The following is a 19,561-nucleotide window of genomic DNA, read 5'->3' on the forward strand; positions in this document are numbered from 1 at the left end:
TCATAAGTATTTATTATACTTTAGCAGACTTGTTTATGGGAGTAGGGATCTAACATCTAATTTTAATCACAGGCACTTATACCGCGGGGGGCCTAAGCGATATAAGTGCTTGTGATTTTAATTAATAATATTATACTTCAGCAGACTTTTGTATGGGATCAAATATACATGTAACATCTACTTTTAATTGGATTGCCTCATAAGTTGCCTTTTTACAAAGTACAAGTGTCAAATGTCTCTCCATAAAGAAATGACCCAGACTTACAATTATTTCTCTTTTTCTGGTGACCAAGCTTGATCTTGACCAGAATATTTTGAAGCAGGTTACCATAAAATTTCTTACCAACAGACAAATGGACATGGTAATCACTTTATACCACATACACTATGCAACAACTGAATTCAAAAACACCTAATTCACCTGCCTGATGTGGAGGAGTAAAGAAGATTATCATGGATACCATTCATTTTCAATAAATGAACCATAGATTACCCCCCCCCCCCCTTCCCAACTCCAAACCTTCCTGATGGATTTCATCAATTTGGAAGAGATCTCCATTCTTATGATAAATATACCTGCAGTTTATCTTCTGCATGTTCAAAGGTACAGAAAAAGATTTTTTTCTTCTTCAAAATTTTATGAATTTTAACAATATGGCCCATTTCTTTCCACCCTTGCTCCTGAACCTACATGTATAACCCTGGGGTCACAAGTTTCACTATTTTGGTAAAGGCCCTATATGTTCAGCATTATCTATTCTATGCGTGCAGCTAGCCAGCTAACTGGAAGAGGGCCCCCACTGGTGAGGACAATATCCGTACACCTGCACATAAATAAAAGGAACCGACAACAACATGAGCACAATTTGTCTGTTATACATGCATATCCTAAAGAAAAGAAAATTTCAAAACTAAACTTGAATGTGTTTCACTACTTGGAACTATGTAGTGCTGCCCTTAACACCTGGATTCTGATTTTTATTAGTCATAAGTTTTCTTTAAAATATTGCAATTTTGAAACAAGAAAGATATTGTTCACCTTTTTTTAAATATTATCTTAAAGGCTTTCTACCATGATTTGTAGTAAATATGTATTACATTAGTTGTGAAATAATACATTGTTCTGCTACAACAGGTCAATAAATAGATCATGTATAATGATTTTAATTGAGTCTTTATTGTTTTGTCCACAGCAACACTTGTCAGCAGACAGTCCACAAATGACAATGGTAATTTTATCTGTTCAATACCATTAAGAAAGCTTAAGGCTGATCATTTTCTATTAAAAACATAATTCTTATAATTATGCAATGTACATGTTCTTGTAAAATTTTATGCACAACATCCAAGCAGCTTTGTATCTGCTGGATCAGTAGCTCTCTAAAACGTTTAAGCTCTTCACTCAAAGTCATCCTTCAACTTCTCCATGTTCAGTCATATTTGAAGACTGTGGACTCCATGTCCCTCCTTGGTGGTTGTGGAGGGGGCGCTGCAGCGAGCACCTGTCGCGCATACGGTGAGGTATGAAGACCCGCCTCTCTAAGCTTGGCTTCCAGACGCATACGAGGATCTGTGGTAATCTATCAAAAGAGAGAGAGATGTATGTGTGACCAGTCAACAGGGAATGCTTACTCCTCCTAGACACCTGGTTTCATCGTTGGTGTATCTAGGACTCCGTGTTTGCCCTTCTCTTCATTTTGCATTCTTTATGAAATAACAATAAATGATAAAATTCATTTTTAAATTCGGACATAACAACAATAAACACTAGCTATATAATGTCCAGAGCAGGTGACCACCATACCCTCTCACATACCACTGCGAAATTATGGGGATCAAACTCGGATCATAGCGGTGAGAAGCACGTGCATTTACACTTTATATGATTTATGTATTTTTGCTCTCTTTTTCCCCTCACTGAATTAGAAATCAAATCATGTCAGATTTTCATTTTCAATATGCAAGTAGAACTTTGCATCTAAATTTTGTAGTGAAAATCAAAGAGCTGGGTACAATAAGCATCAAAATCGGTTCTGTCCATTTGTAAAGTATAAAAATATGAACCAATTTCATGCATCCAAATTATTTGCTCAAAATCTCCTGCATATGGATATGACTTTTGTTTGGAAAATGCACATGCATCTTATAAAACCACAATGATAATGCCGGTTTTTAATTTATGGTTTTGTCATGTTTAAATAAAGTTTTCTGAAATATACCACATCCATGTAGGTACATGTACATGTACACCAAACTTTCATGAATGCATAATCACTTTGTATGGATTTTTGTAAACAAATTATGTCATAATCATCTATCCTATATTATCTGTAATTACTTACCTGTTTAGAATTAAAGGTGTTAATTTCAAACAAAGGCTTTTGGATGTTAATTTCTTCATCCTCTTCATTATTGCTGTTTTTGGCTTGCCACGCCTACAAGATAATTCATGTAAACACTATAATTTTGCCCAATAATATACATTTTAATTCAAAACACACCTCTAATGTTTTGTCCTTATAAAAATATAACTATATAAGAATAATAAATATTGCATAAATAATCGGATCGAAAACGTACCTTTGTGTCTTGCATCATTCTCACTGGGTCAAATTCTGCAATAACTCGCACCTAAATCAAGAAGGTTGAATAAACTACAAATCAATCTAATCAAATTAGGATTTAGATCTGCTCACATACTTAATTAGTACACCATGTAATATCAGGAGAAGACATTAGCGGACTTACCGGGTATTTCTGATTTGATTACTCTGAATCATACTTTTTACATATAGCCTGCGCGTCTCCTACCTCACCAATCCAATTAGAATTAAATATTTTCAATAACTTAGAAATTGACCATGCCAAGTGCAGTAATTACAAACTTTACTTTAATGAATGATGAGGTAAAAACATCACATTTATGGACAACTAGAAAACTGACAAAATCATGTAGGGCCCTGCTGTAATTTGTTCAGATCACTTATTTAATAATGCAAACCTTGTGCTTCAAAATCGATAAGTGGTTTTCTTTTACTTGCACCTAAACATGCTAAACTTCAAAACAGTGTGAAGATTAAAAATTGTTCGATTTGGCATGTGAAGAAATCTCAAGGTAATTTTCTTTTCATGACATTGACATCAAACTGCACATGTGTCTTAATCCCTGACCACTGGCCATTCAAGTCTATGATATGAAGTCTGTCAGTGCAAAATTCTCCAAGAAATCAAATATCCAAGCACCACACAATCCCACATTCAATTTCTCATATGACCTTAACCTTATACCTTTTAAAAAATGTCTTTCTCTAATTATTTTCCCTTTGAGTACTGAGTATATTGCATTACATGTATTAAAAGTGTTGCTGGACAGATAATGAGACATTTGCATGGACAGACAGATTATTAGGCTCCCACATTTTTTATTTGGACATGCAGGTTCCAGATAAATTTACTACAGTATATACCTGGCCATAAGCAAGGCATCATTTTATTAGAAAAAGAAAATTTGAACAATTTTGCACGATAAGTGAAATGTTCATGAAAATTGGGACTAAATTGACCTCACAATGAATTATTATAAAAATTGTTTTTTTTCAATGAAATATATATTGAAAAAGTGAACCGATGACAGTAGCTTAATCAAAGTTAATATGATGATACAGATATTAATACACTAGCTGTGTATATTGTAGCTATTTACATCATATATATGTCAGGTTAAACTGGTTGTCAGTTAATTGAAAAGCTAATGAAAGGCATCAACCAACAGGGAACCAAATTATCACAATGCGGAATGGCATTTTGGTACTACATGTACATGTATTTCACATGGGGCGAGTAAATTTTCCTACTCCCATACAATTTCACTTTAGCTTGCTGTGGTTGCTATAAAATTTTCAAAACTGTGAGGTTTTTTTTTATGACTGAACCATGCATATAGGTACATGTATTCAAAATTGGCCAAAAGAGAAAACAATCAAATACTTAATAGTAAAATTTGATGCCAATATCAGTTAATATTGTTTTAATTTTCAATTTTGAGGAGGAAAATTTTGGTATTTGTGACCTCATGGAGCATAGATACTATAGGTATACATGTATTATATTTGACTAATCTTTCCTTCAGAATGTTTGTTTGGTATCAACAATACCAATTTTTATTTGCTTGACCCACCAAATAAATATTTCTTTCATGTGTATAGAAATTAACTTTATGTAAAATTTTGTTTGGTTGGCCTAAATCAGAAGGTTTCTTGACTTAAAGTACATGGTGTCATTTTGAGAAGCGCAGGTCAACACTGTCCACAAATCTGCATTACGTTTTATTTTGACAATTATAAGTGGACCAATATCATGAAATAAACCCCTTTACTTGTTCCCTCAGGGCCTCCAGTCTTCTCTCCTTCTCTATTTCTTCCTCAGCTTTCTTTTCTTCTTTCACCTTTCTTTCTTCTATTTTCATGTCCAACTGCTCTTTACGATACTCAACTCTACAAAATACGAGCTCCATTTTTTTTCTGTGCACAGATGTTGCAGTGTCAAAATTTTCTTTTCTTGTCACCACCCCTCATACCTCTTTTTTCTTACCTTTTACAAAAGGCATTGATCAGTTAATGCAATCTTGGTATACTGCAGATTTCTTATGTTACGTGAGTACTTAATATCACAGGCACTTGTTTCTGTAAATAACTTATGACCTCTGTATACTAATAACACTAATACTATACAGAGGTCGTAAGTTATTTACAGAAACAAGTGCCTGTGCTTAATATGGCTAATTACCCATATACGTCAAATCACATGAATTATCATGTGGTCTGTTAATCAAGAGTTCTTAGATGTACATGTATCTATACGACAGAAAAATAAAAGCTAATAATTTTATTTTGTGAGTGATGTCTCTTGCGAAATTATGCGATAATAAAATCCTCGCGTATTATTTAGGAATCAGCAGTTTTAAGAAATGACAGTTTGGAGTGGGAAAACAATGCTGTTTTACATGCTTCGTTTGTTTGATTTCTTTACATCCCTTTGAGAATATTTCACTCATATTGAGACGTCACCAGCTGTAGGTGAAGTACCACAAATTTAGACTTATGCTTAGCGCTCGGGGTCGTAGCAGTGTGAGGGTTCATAATATGCCAATGCCTGCCACGACATGGGACATTCGTTTTTAAGGTCATATCTGAAAGACCCGTGATTCTCATTACCAAATGATGAGTATTTGGCAAAGGAGTAATCACTACCTGTTTATATCTTAAGTTTGATGCAGCCATAGCACTAATATAGGGCTCAAACCCACAACCCCCTGTCATGAAGGGAATATTCTGCCACTGAACTATGAACTGGAAAAAGTGCAGGTAAAAAACCACAGGAATATATGTTTATACATTATAATTTGTCCAAACCGGCCTCTGAGTACTCCGGCGCTCTGTCAATTCCGGTCACAAAATGTAGTCCCTAACATTTCCTTAACAAATCCTTTATCAACAATCCCCTGTACTCCGAATACTGCGTATTCTGTATATCAACCCGCTTACACAGTCCCAACTGCTATCAATTAACTTGAATTATCCTGTGTAAACCAGACAAAAAATGATACCCACCTAATTTTTATGGTCCATCGTAGTCGGTTTACATGAGGTCCAAACTGCACGTAATTAGTTTAATTATCGTCTCTAAACCAGTCACTCCACAATGACCAACCTCTCGGTATTCAGTTGATCACATGCGGTGAACACTAATAGAACCCTTCATTAGTACGAGTGTGGGATATGGAAATTCCACCGAGGAGACAAGATTCACAGTCTAGGATGAGGCTTTGCCGAGTCCTAGACAGCGAATCTTGTTCCAGAGGTGGAATTTCCCTACCCCACACGAGTTAATAATGAAGGATTATTTTTCTCACATTTTACCTACAGTTTAGTGCATAAATTTAGGAGCTTTGAGAAAATTCTAAATTATCAAAATCCTCATTTGAACTTCGATGCAAAAACTAATTAGATAGGTAGAAAGAGCGTATCCGAAAATGGTTTACACTGTAAGTGTAAACTAAAAAACCCAAGGTTGTCCAACAGAAAGCTATATACATTAAAATTTAAAGATAACAATGCAAAATATTTTTGCTTCACCGTGTAACGTAAATCTTCACCGTGTAACGTAAATCATAGAAAATATATGACGTCATAATCAAATGACGTCGCAGCAGTGTGAGACAGAAAAATCTCACATGACTGTCTCACATGAGTAAAGTCGATCTCACACTGGTGATAATGTGAGAAAAAGAGTGTCTCAAGGGGAGCCTCAGGTAAGTAAAAGAGTTCAACTGGCAATGAGTCGTAAGTTTAAAATACAACCTGATTTTTTTGGGGTATGCACTTTTCAATTGTGACAGTACCAAGCACGAGGTAATGGCGCATGGGCCTCCCCCATAATGACAGAGACAAGAACTGACATTAAAAGACAAAGTTCAATTAATCAATGAATTCGATACATTCTTGGAATGAAACAAAAATCGTAAACAATTCAGTCATGTTTTCTAAAAGCAGGGTGGACCTCTTGGAGCTCTCTGACAAGTCAGACAGTGATGATATGTAGTTAAGTTAGCTCAATCGCCATGTCCGGTCAATCACTCGGCATTACATCAGTTTCCGTTTCAAAACTTGAGACAGTTGAAAGCAATATTTCCATTTACGACGAAAGCTGGGAAAGACAAATTTTAAACGAACACAATACAAACTTGATGAACGTACATAATGTAGCACTTGAGGACGGCGATGATGTTGACGAAATCAACAATTTACCATGCAACAGAAAAGTGCGCAAATAATTCTCAGATTTCAAACTGTTTAATAAAAATTTAAACTTTTTCAAAAAGAACACGACAATTAAACACTGACATCTATATTTTCACATTTTGAATTCTTTTGTGATATATTAAAACGTTAGCAATCATTACACACGCATGCATAGACAGTGAATACAAGGGAAGCAACTCTCATACTTGTCAACATTCTGCACTTCGGACTGTGTTAACCGGCCAATTTCTTTGGAACCACACACAGGCAGTTTAGACAGATTATACTGTAGTTCAATAAATTTACTTCATCCATAGATAATTATATAATTTTGGGGGTGGTGATTAATGGAGGTGCATGAGTTACCTTTCCTTGTCGACCACCATCTGTTCTTCCATCAGTCTTCTCAGTTCCTCCATTCTCTCCTGATCACGGATAGCCTGTTGTCTTCTTTTTTCTGCTTTTTCATCAATAAACTTTTGAATCTTCAATTAGAGGAAATCAAATTAATTCTATGTGACTTACAAGACAGTTTCGTAACATTCCAACTTTAATTTACAACTCCTAAAATTAAAAACATTTAAAAAGTTGATAAAATATACATGTATATTGATTTTTGGCATCTGCAATGATCTGTATTCTTGTAGACATTCAAAAATGCAGTTTTCATTCACCCTAATTAATTTTGTAAGGCAAGTTTGAACTGTAATACCTTTGCGATAAAATAACAATATGTTTTAATCAGATTTTAACCTTGATAATGTCTTTAATGATTTAGGAGAGCGACCTGTGCAAGTTGTTAGAACTTGTTCCCAATCCTTTTGATTTGATCTACAAATATGTTCAAAACAAACAATGATTGTTCATAAGAGAAAGAGTGTATTTTTTTGTAGATATTAACGACATTATCAGAGGCCTAATCTGAATGCTATCAGATGTGTCAAAAAGCTTAAACAATTAGCTTTTTTAAAAAAATTAGTGTAAAATCATTTTCAAAAGTTGGTTTATGAAATGTGTAAATATGGCAGTAATCAATCAAATTTAGATCAATTTGTGACCTCTGTAAAAGATTAAAAACTTAACTGACAAAATGAGATGTGTTTAATAACAAATTGTTACATAGGACTACTGAATCAGATATAAAAAGTGACCAAAATTTTAATCGGAGTTATCTCTCTTATCACATATATCCTCACGGTGTAGAAGACGAGTCTTTGATTGGGAGTGCTGATTGACCTGCTAAGGGTCTTGTAACACTATGTTCATTTCTATGAGAGCAATGAGCAATCCTCAGATACCCTAGATCTTAAAGATCCTGGGGGGATGGATCATGTTCTGCTATGGGTGGTGGATACATTCATCTTCTCTTCCTTGAGTGGATCATCCACAGATCCTCACAGTATAATGGGGATGATGATTGATAGACCCCCCCCCCCCTTACTCCATCTCCCTCAGAATAAGTATAGAGAATGGTCTTACTGAAGACTTAATGATGGAAGCAGTAGGAACACAGACTGAAGCCTGGTTCCTGGTCCAGAATTTGGAGGTGATTGATTGATTGATTGTATCTTGTTTAAAGTCCCTCTCGAGAATTTTTCACTCATATGGAGACGTCACCAATACTGGTGAAGGGCTTCAAATTTAGGCCTATGCTCGGGGCTTACGGCCATTGAGCATTGAGAGTTCTTTAGGGCACCACACCTACATGTACTATGACACAGGACATCCAATTTTAAGGTCATCTCTGAGGACATGTGACATTCACACCTAATGCCGAGCCTTTGGCAATGGAACTGTCACTACCTGTTTTAACGACTTAAGTCTGTCGCAGCCGCGATTCAAACCCCGACCTTCCACATGCGGGGCGAGCGCTCTACCTCTAGACCACTGCGATGGTCATTTGGAAATGAAGAGCATTGGTAGATATTGCAGACAACCAAAACAATATCATCTAACAAATTTAGATGTTTGCATAATGATCCCTATACCAGTATATATATTTCAAAAGATGAAAGGATATAGTTGTTTAGCGGGTTTTTTCCACAGGATGATAAATTTGGCTTATTTTAGCAGTTAGATATAGCTTTCCGCGAAAATTTCACTTGCCCAATATGCACTGAATTGCAACTTCAGCATTTGCAAAAGAGATAATTCTACCCTGTCCACCAAAATTTATTCCGCTAAAATTATTAGCATACATTTGAGTCAGCAAATCACCAAATTCTGGACACGCAGAAAAAACCTGCTATGAAAGAGTGTCTAGTGTTGAGTTTACCAAACCTACACCTCCATGACTTTGTAAGAAAGCCACAGAAAATACCGTCCGCCATGCAATACCTTAGGAAGCAGATAGCCTATTGCACCCGTGTGATAACATTGTTAAACAATAGGAGTTCTCCATACACTGCACCAACATCTAGTTTACATACCTGCTCCTTTTCATGGGTCCGTCTTTTCTTCTCTCTCTCTTCTTCAAGCCTGTGTTGTTCCAGTGCTTCTTCTCGATTTCTCTCATCGATCTTTTGTTGTAACATCATGGCTTCTAACTTCTGTTCCCTCCACTTTCTTACCTACACAAACATTAGGCTGAACTGATGAAACTTACCACTAAAGTCTAAACTGATGAAACTTACCACTAAAGTTTAAACTGATGAAACTTACCACTAAAGTCTGAACTGATGAAACTTACCACTAAAGTCTGAACTGATGAAACTTACCACTAAAGTCTGAACTGATGAAACTTACCACTAAAGTCTGAACTGATGAAACTTATCACTAAGGCTGAACTGATGAAATTTACCACTAAGGCTGAACTGATGAAACTTACCACGAAAGTCTGAACTGATGAAACTTACCACCAAAGTCTGAACTGATGAAACTTACCACTAAAGTCTGAACTGATGAAACTTACCACTAAAGTCTGAACTGATGAAACTTATCACTAAGGCTGAACTGATGAAATTTACCACTAAGGCTGAACTGATGAAACTTACCACAAAAGTCTGAACTGATGAAACTTACCACCAAAGTCTGAACTGATGAAACTTACCACCAAAGTCTGAACTGATGAAACTTACCACTAAAGTCTGAACTGATGAAACTTACCACTAAAGTCTGAACTGATGAAACTTATCACTAAGGCTGAACTGATGAAATTTACCACTAAGGCTGAACTGATGAAACTTACCACTAAAGTCTGAACTGATGAAACTTACCACCAAAGTCTGAACTGATGAAACTTACCACTAAAGTCTGAACTGATGAAACTTATCACTAAGGCTGAACTGATGAAATTTACCACTAAGGCTGAACTGATGAAATTTACCACTACGTCTGAACTGATGAAACTTACCACTAAAGTCTTCAAATCTTTCAATGTTACAGGTTCAAATCCAAATACAGTATGATCTTAGAATATACAATTTTCTTGCATCCTTTGCCTTCTGGGAGTGCCCCAATTACTTATTCACTCAAAACCTGATCACTGGTACATGAGGTACAAATAAATATTACAGGTAAGGATCACAAAATATACAGGTATGTATTGTAAAATAAATAAACTTACATGTACATTTTGTATCGTTAGGTGTAAGTATATTAGTTCAGGAAGAACGGACAGCAATAAAAAATTTACTTAACAAATTTGGCCAATGATTTTATTAATAAAAATACCTTATTGTTTGTATTCATTAAAGGATAATATTTTTTTAATTAATTAGTCTTAACATTTTATAAAATCCTGGATCCACCACTGCTATAAATACTAGTATGTTCTACTTATGATATACCTGGACAGTACAGGTACCATGTCTAAGTTTTTTCTTCTTTAGAAACATAGGTGAGATAAAACAAGAAAACAGCAAATGAGATAATATGCTCTCTCAGTGCAATTATTAATTTATGGTTAGCACAAATTTTAAAATACAGTATATTCTTTAAAGGCATAGGGTCTATCTTTTATCTCACAAATGACATCACAATATTTTGCAAGAAGAACTCCAAAAAACAAATTTGTAGTATTAATTATGAGTTATCTATAGCTGCAGCGCCTTGAAATTGAAGTCATTTTGACGTTTTAGCCCTTTATAAAATTTTTGTCTGGAGGACAATATATTAAACTGATACTCCGCTGATTGGTGGCTACTCACAAATATAAGAAATGCAAAGTCAACAGGGTACCAGTTTAGGCAAATGAGAACAGGGAATTATTTTGTAATTACTATCGTATCCAATGTGTTCGTAAACATTCTGAAGAACTTTTTGTGATTTTCTAGTTATGATCTTTACTTTCCCCACCTTTTTGGAACATGCAAAATTTTACCAATATCTTAGACAATATGCCTTATCTATCATAATGCATATATATTTAGTAGAACATTGTAGCATTAATTAATAATTAGATGTACAGCCATATATATTTGTTTCAGATAAATTTTTACAATTTTTGCTAGAGATCAAAATCCAGAAAATAAAACTGCAGTGAATGTAACCTATACCTATAGCATTTATTAAGAAATAAATTCCATTTTTGAAAACGTTAACTAAATGAGGGTGTCAACTGTGCGGCACTTAATTAATGCCAGCATAATTCACGAAGTGCATTCATGAAAGGTATGTCAACGTAAAGCGTTGCAATTGATACCCTCATGTTTTTTTCAAAACTAAAATTTTATCTTTAAATTTTACTTTCATTAATTTCTATTGGAATTCCCAGATTTTAAAATAGTCGTACTATATCTATCAACATTCATATACGAAAATAGTTTACATAAAATTCGTAGCAACTGTTAAAAAATCGAAGGCGAAAACTTTGGAAATGTAAATGCTGCACATGTATCATAAAATAGACATAAATACCACAAATTTTAAAACTGTGAAAACAATAGATTGTTGATTTTAAAATGACCTGATGTGAATTTAACAGTTTAATGTATTTCTCTGCCCTAAATAAACATGTGAGGCACACAAAAAGTACAGTACCTAAGAACAATGTTGTAAATCTGTCAGTATTTTGTAACAGAGAGCATACCTTCTGGTACAGTTCCTCTCTGATTTTCTTCTGTTCCCTGCTGTACTCGGCCTTGACCTCCGCCAGCTCTTTAGCGATTTCCACTTCTATGAAGGTACTGCGGGCCTTGTTCATAAGTTCACTGCGACCTTTCCTCCAGGCCACCACCAGCGCCCTCTTGCGTTCATGGAAGTATTTGTTTGCCTCGCACCATTCCTCATGAGCAACCTAATGAACATAAACATACAACAGAGAAAATTCTAAATAAAAGTTTTAAAGCTTTCCTAGTGAAGCAACTTAATATATATGCATGTAAACACAGCTACATCATTTGTCATGTCGAGGCGAAAAGACAACAAAACGATATTTAGCGACTTTTCGTCCCGAAAAGACAACAAAATAATATCAGCTATTTTTCGCCTCAAAATAATGAAAAGACAACACATTGTAAAATGGCACAAATCAGCCACCATACCTAGCCCCTAGGCTAGCCGCTACGATCTTGTACGCAGCCTTGGTTAATACATTCTCTGGTTACAGGCAAGTATGGCAGTCTTAGACTAATGAATGCCTTTATATGCATATCTTAAAGGGATTTATCAAGGTTTTTTCTACTATCAGTAAAGGGTATCTTTCCCCTTTTACAGGTAAAATATTTCCCTTCAAGTGTAGAAAACTCCTAAATTGGACAATTTTCCTACAAAAGATTGTATAAAACTTCTAACAAAAGTCTCTTTACATATTTTACAATCATTTTCTATCAATGATCAGAATCCAATGTTTTCGATATCAGTGATCTGTCATTTATAGATATGAAATGGGTAGTAATATATAAAAGCTTGATAAATATCTTCAATATGCCAAATAGAGTTCAAATGTATTTGTTTGATAGCTTCCTAGGCTATCACCAGATTTACACAGGTATTGTTTTGTAACGGGAAGGGAGAAAATGCAATGGACCAGACCAGGATTTGATCTCAGGCCTCCTGAATCTCTGGTCAGGTGCTCTACCAACTGAGCTACCTGGCCACTGATGATCAAACCTTGATGACCACTACATTCCTCCCTCCTTATATGTCTTCACGCCTTGAAGACATCAACCCAGGATCTTTATCCCATGGCAGACATTTTCGTCTGTCATTTCCATACACTGGTCTACGACACTAAATGTAACAGAAAGTAAGAAAATGCAGTGGACCAGACCGGGATTCAAACCCAGACCCTTTGAATCTCAGTCAGGTGATCTACCAACTGAGATACGTGTATCTAGCCACCGGCGATCAAACCCAGCTGACCGCTAAAGGTTATTACCATGAACTATACAGTTCATAAGTTTAATGTATATACATGAAAGAATTTGTACAAAAATACATAATCATTTCCAGTGTTACATGTACTTAAGACAAAGCAGCAGGATAGTCAAAATAAGATGAAGAAGAAAAAAATTAACCATGAATTTAATCAAATCATACCAGACAAACAGCACCCCCCCCCCCCCCCACACACACACACACACACATAATATGCTTTACATGCATTAATTATTCAGTGTTCTTCCTTACCAGCTCATGCCTGGCTTTGTGAGGGAGGTGTCGCCTCAGTCTGTCCAGAATAAGCTTCCTTCTGTTATTGAGATCCCTAGGATACTGATCGTAATTCACTAAAAAACAAAAATGGTCTTCCTCACTCCAGCCACCATGCAGTCCTCTACTGTAAATAAAATTCTTGTTATGTACAACACTTTCTATGTGGGTTCTAATACTGCAAAATTTAACTTCCTTCCTGACATATAAGTACATTGTAATCTAAATACAAAGCCTGCTCCTGGTTCATGATGAGCAGATGTTTGAAAACAGGCAAGAGAAGTGCATTAGGCCATGATTTGAGCCCATACATTCCCTTGAAACTCTAGTTAGGTGCTCTACCAACTGAGCCTCCTGGAAACCAAATTATCATATTTGGTAGACCAACCCAGATTAAAGACTAACCTGCTTTAATTACCTACAATCTAATTAAGATTAGATCCTTTGATCTATACAAGAGAGAGGAAGGAGGGCAGCAAGAGGAAAGAGGAGGGAAAAAGAAAGGAAATAGGAAGGGAGGAGGAAAGGAGAAGGGAGGAAAGAGGAAGGGAGGAGGAAAGGAGAAGAAAGGAAAGAGGAAAGGACGTGAGCGGATCAAAGGATCTAATTTTAATTAAGATTCCTTTACCTAAGAATTTTGGAATGTTCATCTTCTAGGAAGTACAGTCTCTCTCGAAATTTTTCATCAATGATGATAAATTCCTGTAACACAGTGATCTTGAGCTCATCGTCTGAACATTCAAGGTCAAATGCCTCAGCAGGAATCCCCTCGGCAAAGTCTATATGTGGGGTCTCAGATGTCCCATGCGTTATATCCCACAGAAATCCTGTAACATAAATCTACAATGTATACAACTGTACATCTCCATTTCTTTAGGAACCATACATCCAAGACCAGATCTTTTCACGTAGCATTAAAGTAGCTGCCGGACTGTAGCTTTCTGGGATATTCTATCCAAACTTTTTCTTCACAGAGTGCTGAAGTTCTGCAGGTAATTTTGATAAGCATGATTTTACATTGACATGTTATTTCCATCAACTGTCCCCAATAGTCTAATGTATGGAATGGGGGGAGCCTACATCTCCCTTATGATATTCCATTTCTTCTTTTCATCCTCCTGTCTCTCTTTATTCTCCCCTCCATCTTCCCTTCTATTGTTTCCTGCTCCCCCTTCTGCCCTTTTCTTTCCTTCCTTCCTCCTCCCTTCCTCTTTCCTTTCTTCTTCCCTCCTATCTCCTCCTGCTTTCCTCCCTCCTCTCTCTTCCTTTCCTCTCTTCTTGTTTCCTTCCTTTATCTTTCTATCTCTTCCTTTCTCTTTCTCATCTTTCTTTCTTTCTCTCTTCTTTTTCTCTCTCCTTTCCTCATATCTCCTTACTTCTTTCCTCTCTCTTCCTTTATCTTTCTCTCTCTTCCTTTATCTTTCTCTCTTTCTTTATCTTTCTATCTCTTCCTTTCTCTTTCTCGTCTTTCTCTTTATCTTTCTTTCTCTCTTCTTTTTCTCTCTCCTTTCCTCATATCTCCTTACTCCTTTCCTCTCTCTTCCTTTATCTTTCTTTCTCTTATCTTTCTTCTCCTTCCTCTTGTTTCCTTCCTTCTTCTTTTCTTCATCCTCTCTCTTTTTTATCTTTCTCTTTCCCATCTTGTTTCTTTCCTTCTTCTTTCCTCTCTCTTTTATATCTTTCTCTCTATTTCCCCTTTCCATTTTGTTTACTCCTTTCTTCTTTCCCCTTCCCCCACTCTCCTTCCCTCCTCCCTTATCCTTCTCTACACCCCCCCCCCCCCCACAATTCACATTCTTCACCTTACCCTGTCTGCCCTCATATCAATATATCATTTATTCATGTTACATGCATAATCCCTAGTAGTACAATAACTGTTTTCAATACATAAGAATTCAAACAAAGGAACATATTTCAAACCAATGATGTAGCCCTCACCCGACTGTAATTCCCCTTCCAGACACTTTTGCTCATTATACAACTGTTGCAGTATGCTGTTTTGTTGACCTTTGACCTGATTAATGGTTTGTCGGATTTCAGCATGCTTGTCCACCACATCTGGATCCCCAAGCCTGATCCCCTCATGGTTGTCTTGAATCCAAAACTGCAAGTCCTCCCTGTTTTACAAAATATATTTCATCATTGCTAAAACAAAATTTTCAGTCACATATCTATATAATCATGTGAATAATGCAGCAATGTCATAAGTCCCATATACTCAATCCATATTTTATAAAACTTTCATAATAAGACTGATAATTAGGAGATATCTAGTTTTACACTTTCCTTTTCTCAATTTCAAATAAATTTAAGATCAATACTGCTTAGGAGGTGGTATGGAACATCAATGAGTTTTTTTGTTTGTTTGTTTTTTGGTTGTTTTTTTTAAAATACGTACACAATATCACTGTGAATATGATACAGTGGCTATTTTACATACAGAATCCGATGACAGATCTCTGCAAACGGAACAGATTTCTGTTGGTTCTATATCTCTAGCAATATCTGTTTTATTTTTATAAGATAATGAATATATCACACTCTGAATAACTAAGCTTGTATTGATGCAACTCAGTTACCGTAAATTCCATATTGGCTCACACGTATTAAGCTTAAACTTGGCAAACTCTTCATCCAGAGACGATTCGTACAAGTCAAAGTGTTCATACATTCGGCAGCATCCACTGCCTTCTGTAGCATTCTGTCGGCGGTGACTCTCCACTTCCGCCTGAATTCGTTTTCTCAGATAGTTCAGCCTCATAAATTCCTTTTGCCAAATTAGTTTGTGTTGCTTCAGCAACAGATTCTCCTTGCTTTGTTTGGACATTTGTTCAATTTTCTTCACTTTTAGCAAGCTTTTCTGTGCTGCGAATTTCTTCTCAGCAGCCATAAGTTTAAGTTTGTCATAATCCACAGGCTGATATTTATTGCTGCGGATTCCATTGTGTGCCCTCAGCTGTAACCTATCTGTGATAATCAATACTCATATATGATTAGTCTGTCTGTAATGATAAATACTTAAATATGATTTAAGTCTGTCTGCGATAAGCAATACTTAAATATGATTTAAGTCTGTCTGCGATAAGCAATACTTAAATATGATTTAAGTCTGTCTGTGATAAGCAATACTTAAATATGATTTAAGTCTGTCTGTGATAAGCAATACTTAAATAGGATTTAAGTCTGTCTGCGATAAACAATACTTAAATAGGATTAATCTGTCTGCGATAATCAATGCTTAAATATGATCATTAAAGAAATATTACATAATTTTGTAACTCTAAATCTGAAAATATTTTACTGTAAAAATGTGCTATTATGATAATTTTGTATATAACTTTAACCATATTCATTGATAAAATTAAAACTAAGTTCAAGATTGTATCAAAATAAAGATTTTGGTTCTGTTGAATATATAGCATTATATAGAAATCAATTTCCGGTCTGGAAGACAATAATGTAATTTCCTTTCATTTAGAGCCTCTGGATAGGTTACCTAACACAAATATCAATAACAAATGTTTATCAACCTTACTATTTTCTCTCATTGAAATAGTAAATCACAAATTTGCAACAAAAATTTTCAACACCCAAATGACAGCTAGTAGTGCTTTAAGACCGAAACCAAGCCAGATCATTCTGATCAAAATACACAATAAATGTTAAACGCTTCATCTCACTTATCTTTAAGGTACCAAAAAAAGAGAGGAAAATTGTCATTACAGATGTGTCTTTTATGTTGGCTAGATTACACACTGAGTCTCATTTATTTTAAAAAGACTGTGTGCAGTAACAATAGATAAATACAAATGAATTTTTCTTTAGCTTAGCTGTAAGGACAACCCATGAAAGCTTAAATTCTGATATATATATCTAATGGGGACTTTGGTGTGTTTATTGCACATATGTTGGTGTGTGTGTGTGGGGGGGGGGGGGGGGGGTCTATAGAATGAGAGGAAACATGAAAGCAAGCAGCCACCACACCCTCTCACTCACAAACACTGTCAATAACAAGGATTGACTTCAGGATCCAGAGGTTAAAAAAAATGCTACTATACAACATGTACTGGGATGCCCTTCAATTCATCTGACTTACAATGCTTTACTTGTATGAATTTATCATGAAGTGTATGCTTTTACAAGACATGTATTGGGTAGTACAAAATTCTTTGATATACAAAGGCCTCATCTCATGAATAGATACCATCTGCATTTGCATTACAGTGACATTTTGAATGGATTTGATTAATCAATAGAAATGAACAAAAATCGGCAACTTGGCATGATACGTGTAATTTACATCTACTGTGTAACTACTCCAGAAAACAATTTCTGAACATGTTAATTTTGAACTAATTTCAATTTCACCATGTTGAAATTCTTCTTATTTGTTTATGAAAGAATCTAGTTAATATCAAAATAGAAATTCAGTTGAATTATTGTGCTTTGTTACATGTATATACATGTACTCTGTATGTGCATGTAATATATGAACGACATTCAGCATGATAAAAAAAAATAGTGCATACTGTTCAGGGTAACATTGAAAATTTCACCCCTTGGTTGAGCCTCAGTTGACACAGTTTTCTTGGGGTGAAAATGTTCACTGTTACCCTCAATTACATGCACTATTCATATAATATATCATTATATGGAACGATCTACAATTCAGACTTCGACCAAGCTCTTGATCTGCAGTTAGAATGATTTTAAGAGTAAATCTAAGACAGTGCATGATAACTCTGACATTTCCTGGTTATATATGCTTCATAATTCAGCCATTTGTTGTTTTTTTTATGTATTATGTTTACAAGTGTGTCTGTGTGGGTTCATTGGGTAAATGTACAGCTGTATATAAAACATTTTCAAGCAACAACACACACACACACCCACCTACGAAAAAAAAAACTATATAAAAAATCATTAAAAAGCAATTCATCTGTTAAATATTTTGTGTATTCATGTTGTTTGTTCCCAATCTAATTAAAATTAGATCCTATGCTCCGCTCATCTACTATCTACAGTGTAGCGATAGTAGATGAGAGGATCATAGGATCTAATTTTAATTAGTTTGTGGTTGTTCCTAATTTATAATCCCTTTAGGGGCCCATGCATGATCATGGGAAGACAACAAGGTACGTATTGTTACATTCGTGTACTAACCAGACTCGTCCGATGTGTACTGAGTAATAAACGGTTTGATATCCATAGTTCTGTTTGGCCAGCTGGGACTGCTCATATTTACAGGCACCTGTTACAACAGAACCGTGTCAAAATATCACAAATACATGAGGAAATTCGAACAAATATATATATAAAAAAAATTAAAATTCAAATAAAAAAATAAAAGCGCAGAAATGAGAAATGAAATCTAACATCATATATACATACTGTTGTTCAAACGATCACTGTAATCTGAGTAAATACAAAACGCAAGCCGAATACTGACAATCAAATTATATTACTGAACATTGTCTTGGCCTTGTTTACCATCTCAACGAAAATATGATATATTCCAAATCTCGATCCCGACTTAATTTCCAAATACAGAGAGAGAGAGAGAGAGAGAGAGAGAGAGAGAGAGAGAGAGAGAGAGAGAGATGCTAAATACTAGGTTCGTAGATGCATTTATGCAAGAGTAAAAGATCAGAAAGAAATTTCATGGAAAAATCGGAGTGTTTTCCTGAATTACAAAATATGTCTGAAACTGATCTGAAAAGACTTTGAGGTCATGCAAAGAAATGTTGATCGCGGACCAATATTGATTAAACGGTATGAAAACCTCAATTTTTATTCTCCGTCCGTGCACCGCCGTCCTATGTACATGTATATGAATGAACACTTGGTTATCTAACTTTCGTCACTCTTTCTCCTACAATATGTTCAAAATTTCGAAAGCTTGCATAAAATAATGTTCAGACACTAACTATACACATAGCTGATTTATTCAATAATCTTGATGCCAAAAAAAGGGGGGTAAGAAATCTATTTACAATGTCTAATACTTTAATATTGATCTGAGTGTAATCATACTTTTCCGAAGACATTTCATGGGTGTGAATTTTTATTAATGTTAAAAATTCATGTCCTCGGCGCAGTCTGTTCACCGCAAACCAAGGCCGTGATGCGTGTCAACCCAGAAATTTGACAATTGTTTAAATTCCGTAATT

At 35.3% G+C, this 19,561-nt stretch overlaps 1 protein-coding gene across 2 annotated transcripts; it reads right to left on the bottom strand.

The window, feature by feature from the left end:
* Window positions 1–1,157: 1,157 nt before the first annotated feature.
* Window positions 1,158–18,908, bottom strand: LOC125666837 (coiled-coil domain-containing protein 148-like). 2 transcript variants are annotated; one of them, XM_056152015.1, is made up of 13 exons: window positions 18,783–18,908; window positions 18,555–18,642; window positions 15,971–16,358; window positions 15,330–15,508; window positions 14,020–14,218; window positions 13,371–13,515; window positions 11,830–12,036; window positions 9,230–9,370; window positions 7,167–7,285; window positions 4,376–4,493; window positions 2,581–2,631; window positions 2,343–2,435; window positions 1,158–1,580 (listed from the first exon to the last, which is right to left on the bottom strand). In XM_056152015.1, exons 2-13 carry the CDS (start codon window positions 18,628–18,630, stop codon window positions 1,431–1,433), a joined length of 1,866 nt encoding a protein of 621 aa, XP_056007990.1. In that variant the 5' UTR covers window positions 18,631–18,642; window positions 18,783–18,908; the 3' UTR covers window positions 1,158–1,430. The 2 variants fall into 2 exon arrangements, with proteins under 2 accessions (XP_056007990.1, XP_048756121.2); XM_048900164.2 differs by having other exon boundaries at window positions 13,371–13,518.
* Between the last annotated feature and the right edge of the window lie 653 nt (window positions 18,909–19,561).

The sequence above is a fragment of the Ostrea edulis genome, chromosome 10 (genome assembly GCF_947568905.1).
Source record: "Ostrea edulis chromosome 10, xbOstEdul1.1, whole genome shotgun sequence".
Classification (NCBI taxonomy): domain Eukaryota; kingdom Metazoa; phylum Mollusca; class Bivalvia; order Ostreida; family Ostreidae; genus Ostrea; species Ostrea edulis.

What these genes read in the sequence shown, in the direction of transcription:
- LOC125666837 (XM_048900164.2), bottom strand. Translation starts at nt 18,630, where the DNA reads ATGAGCAGTCCCAGCTGGCCAAACAGAACTATGGATATCAAACCGTTT. An exon ending in GAACATTCCAAAATTCTTAG is followed by an intron (nt 13,519 to 14,019) that starts GTAAAGGAATCT and finishes TTTTATTTACAG; the next exon opens with TAGAGGACTGCATGGTGGCT. An exon ending in ACACCTTTAATTCTAAACAG is followed by an intron (nt 1,581 to 2,342) that starts GTAAGTAATTAC and finishes CTCTTTTGATAG; the next exon opens with ATTACCACAGATCCTCGTAT.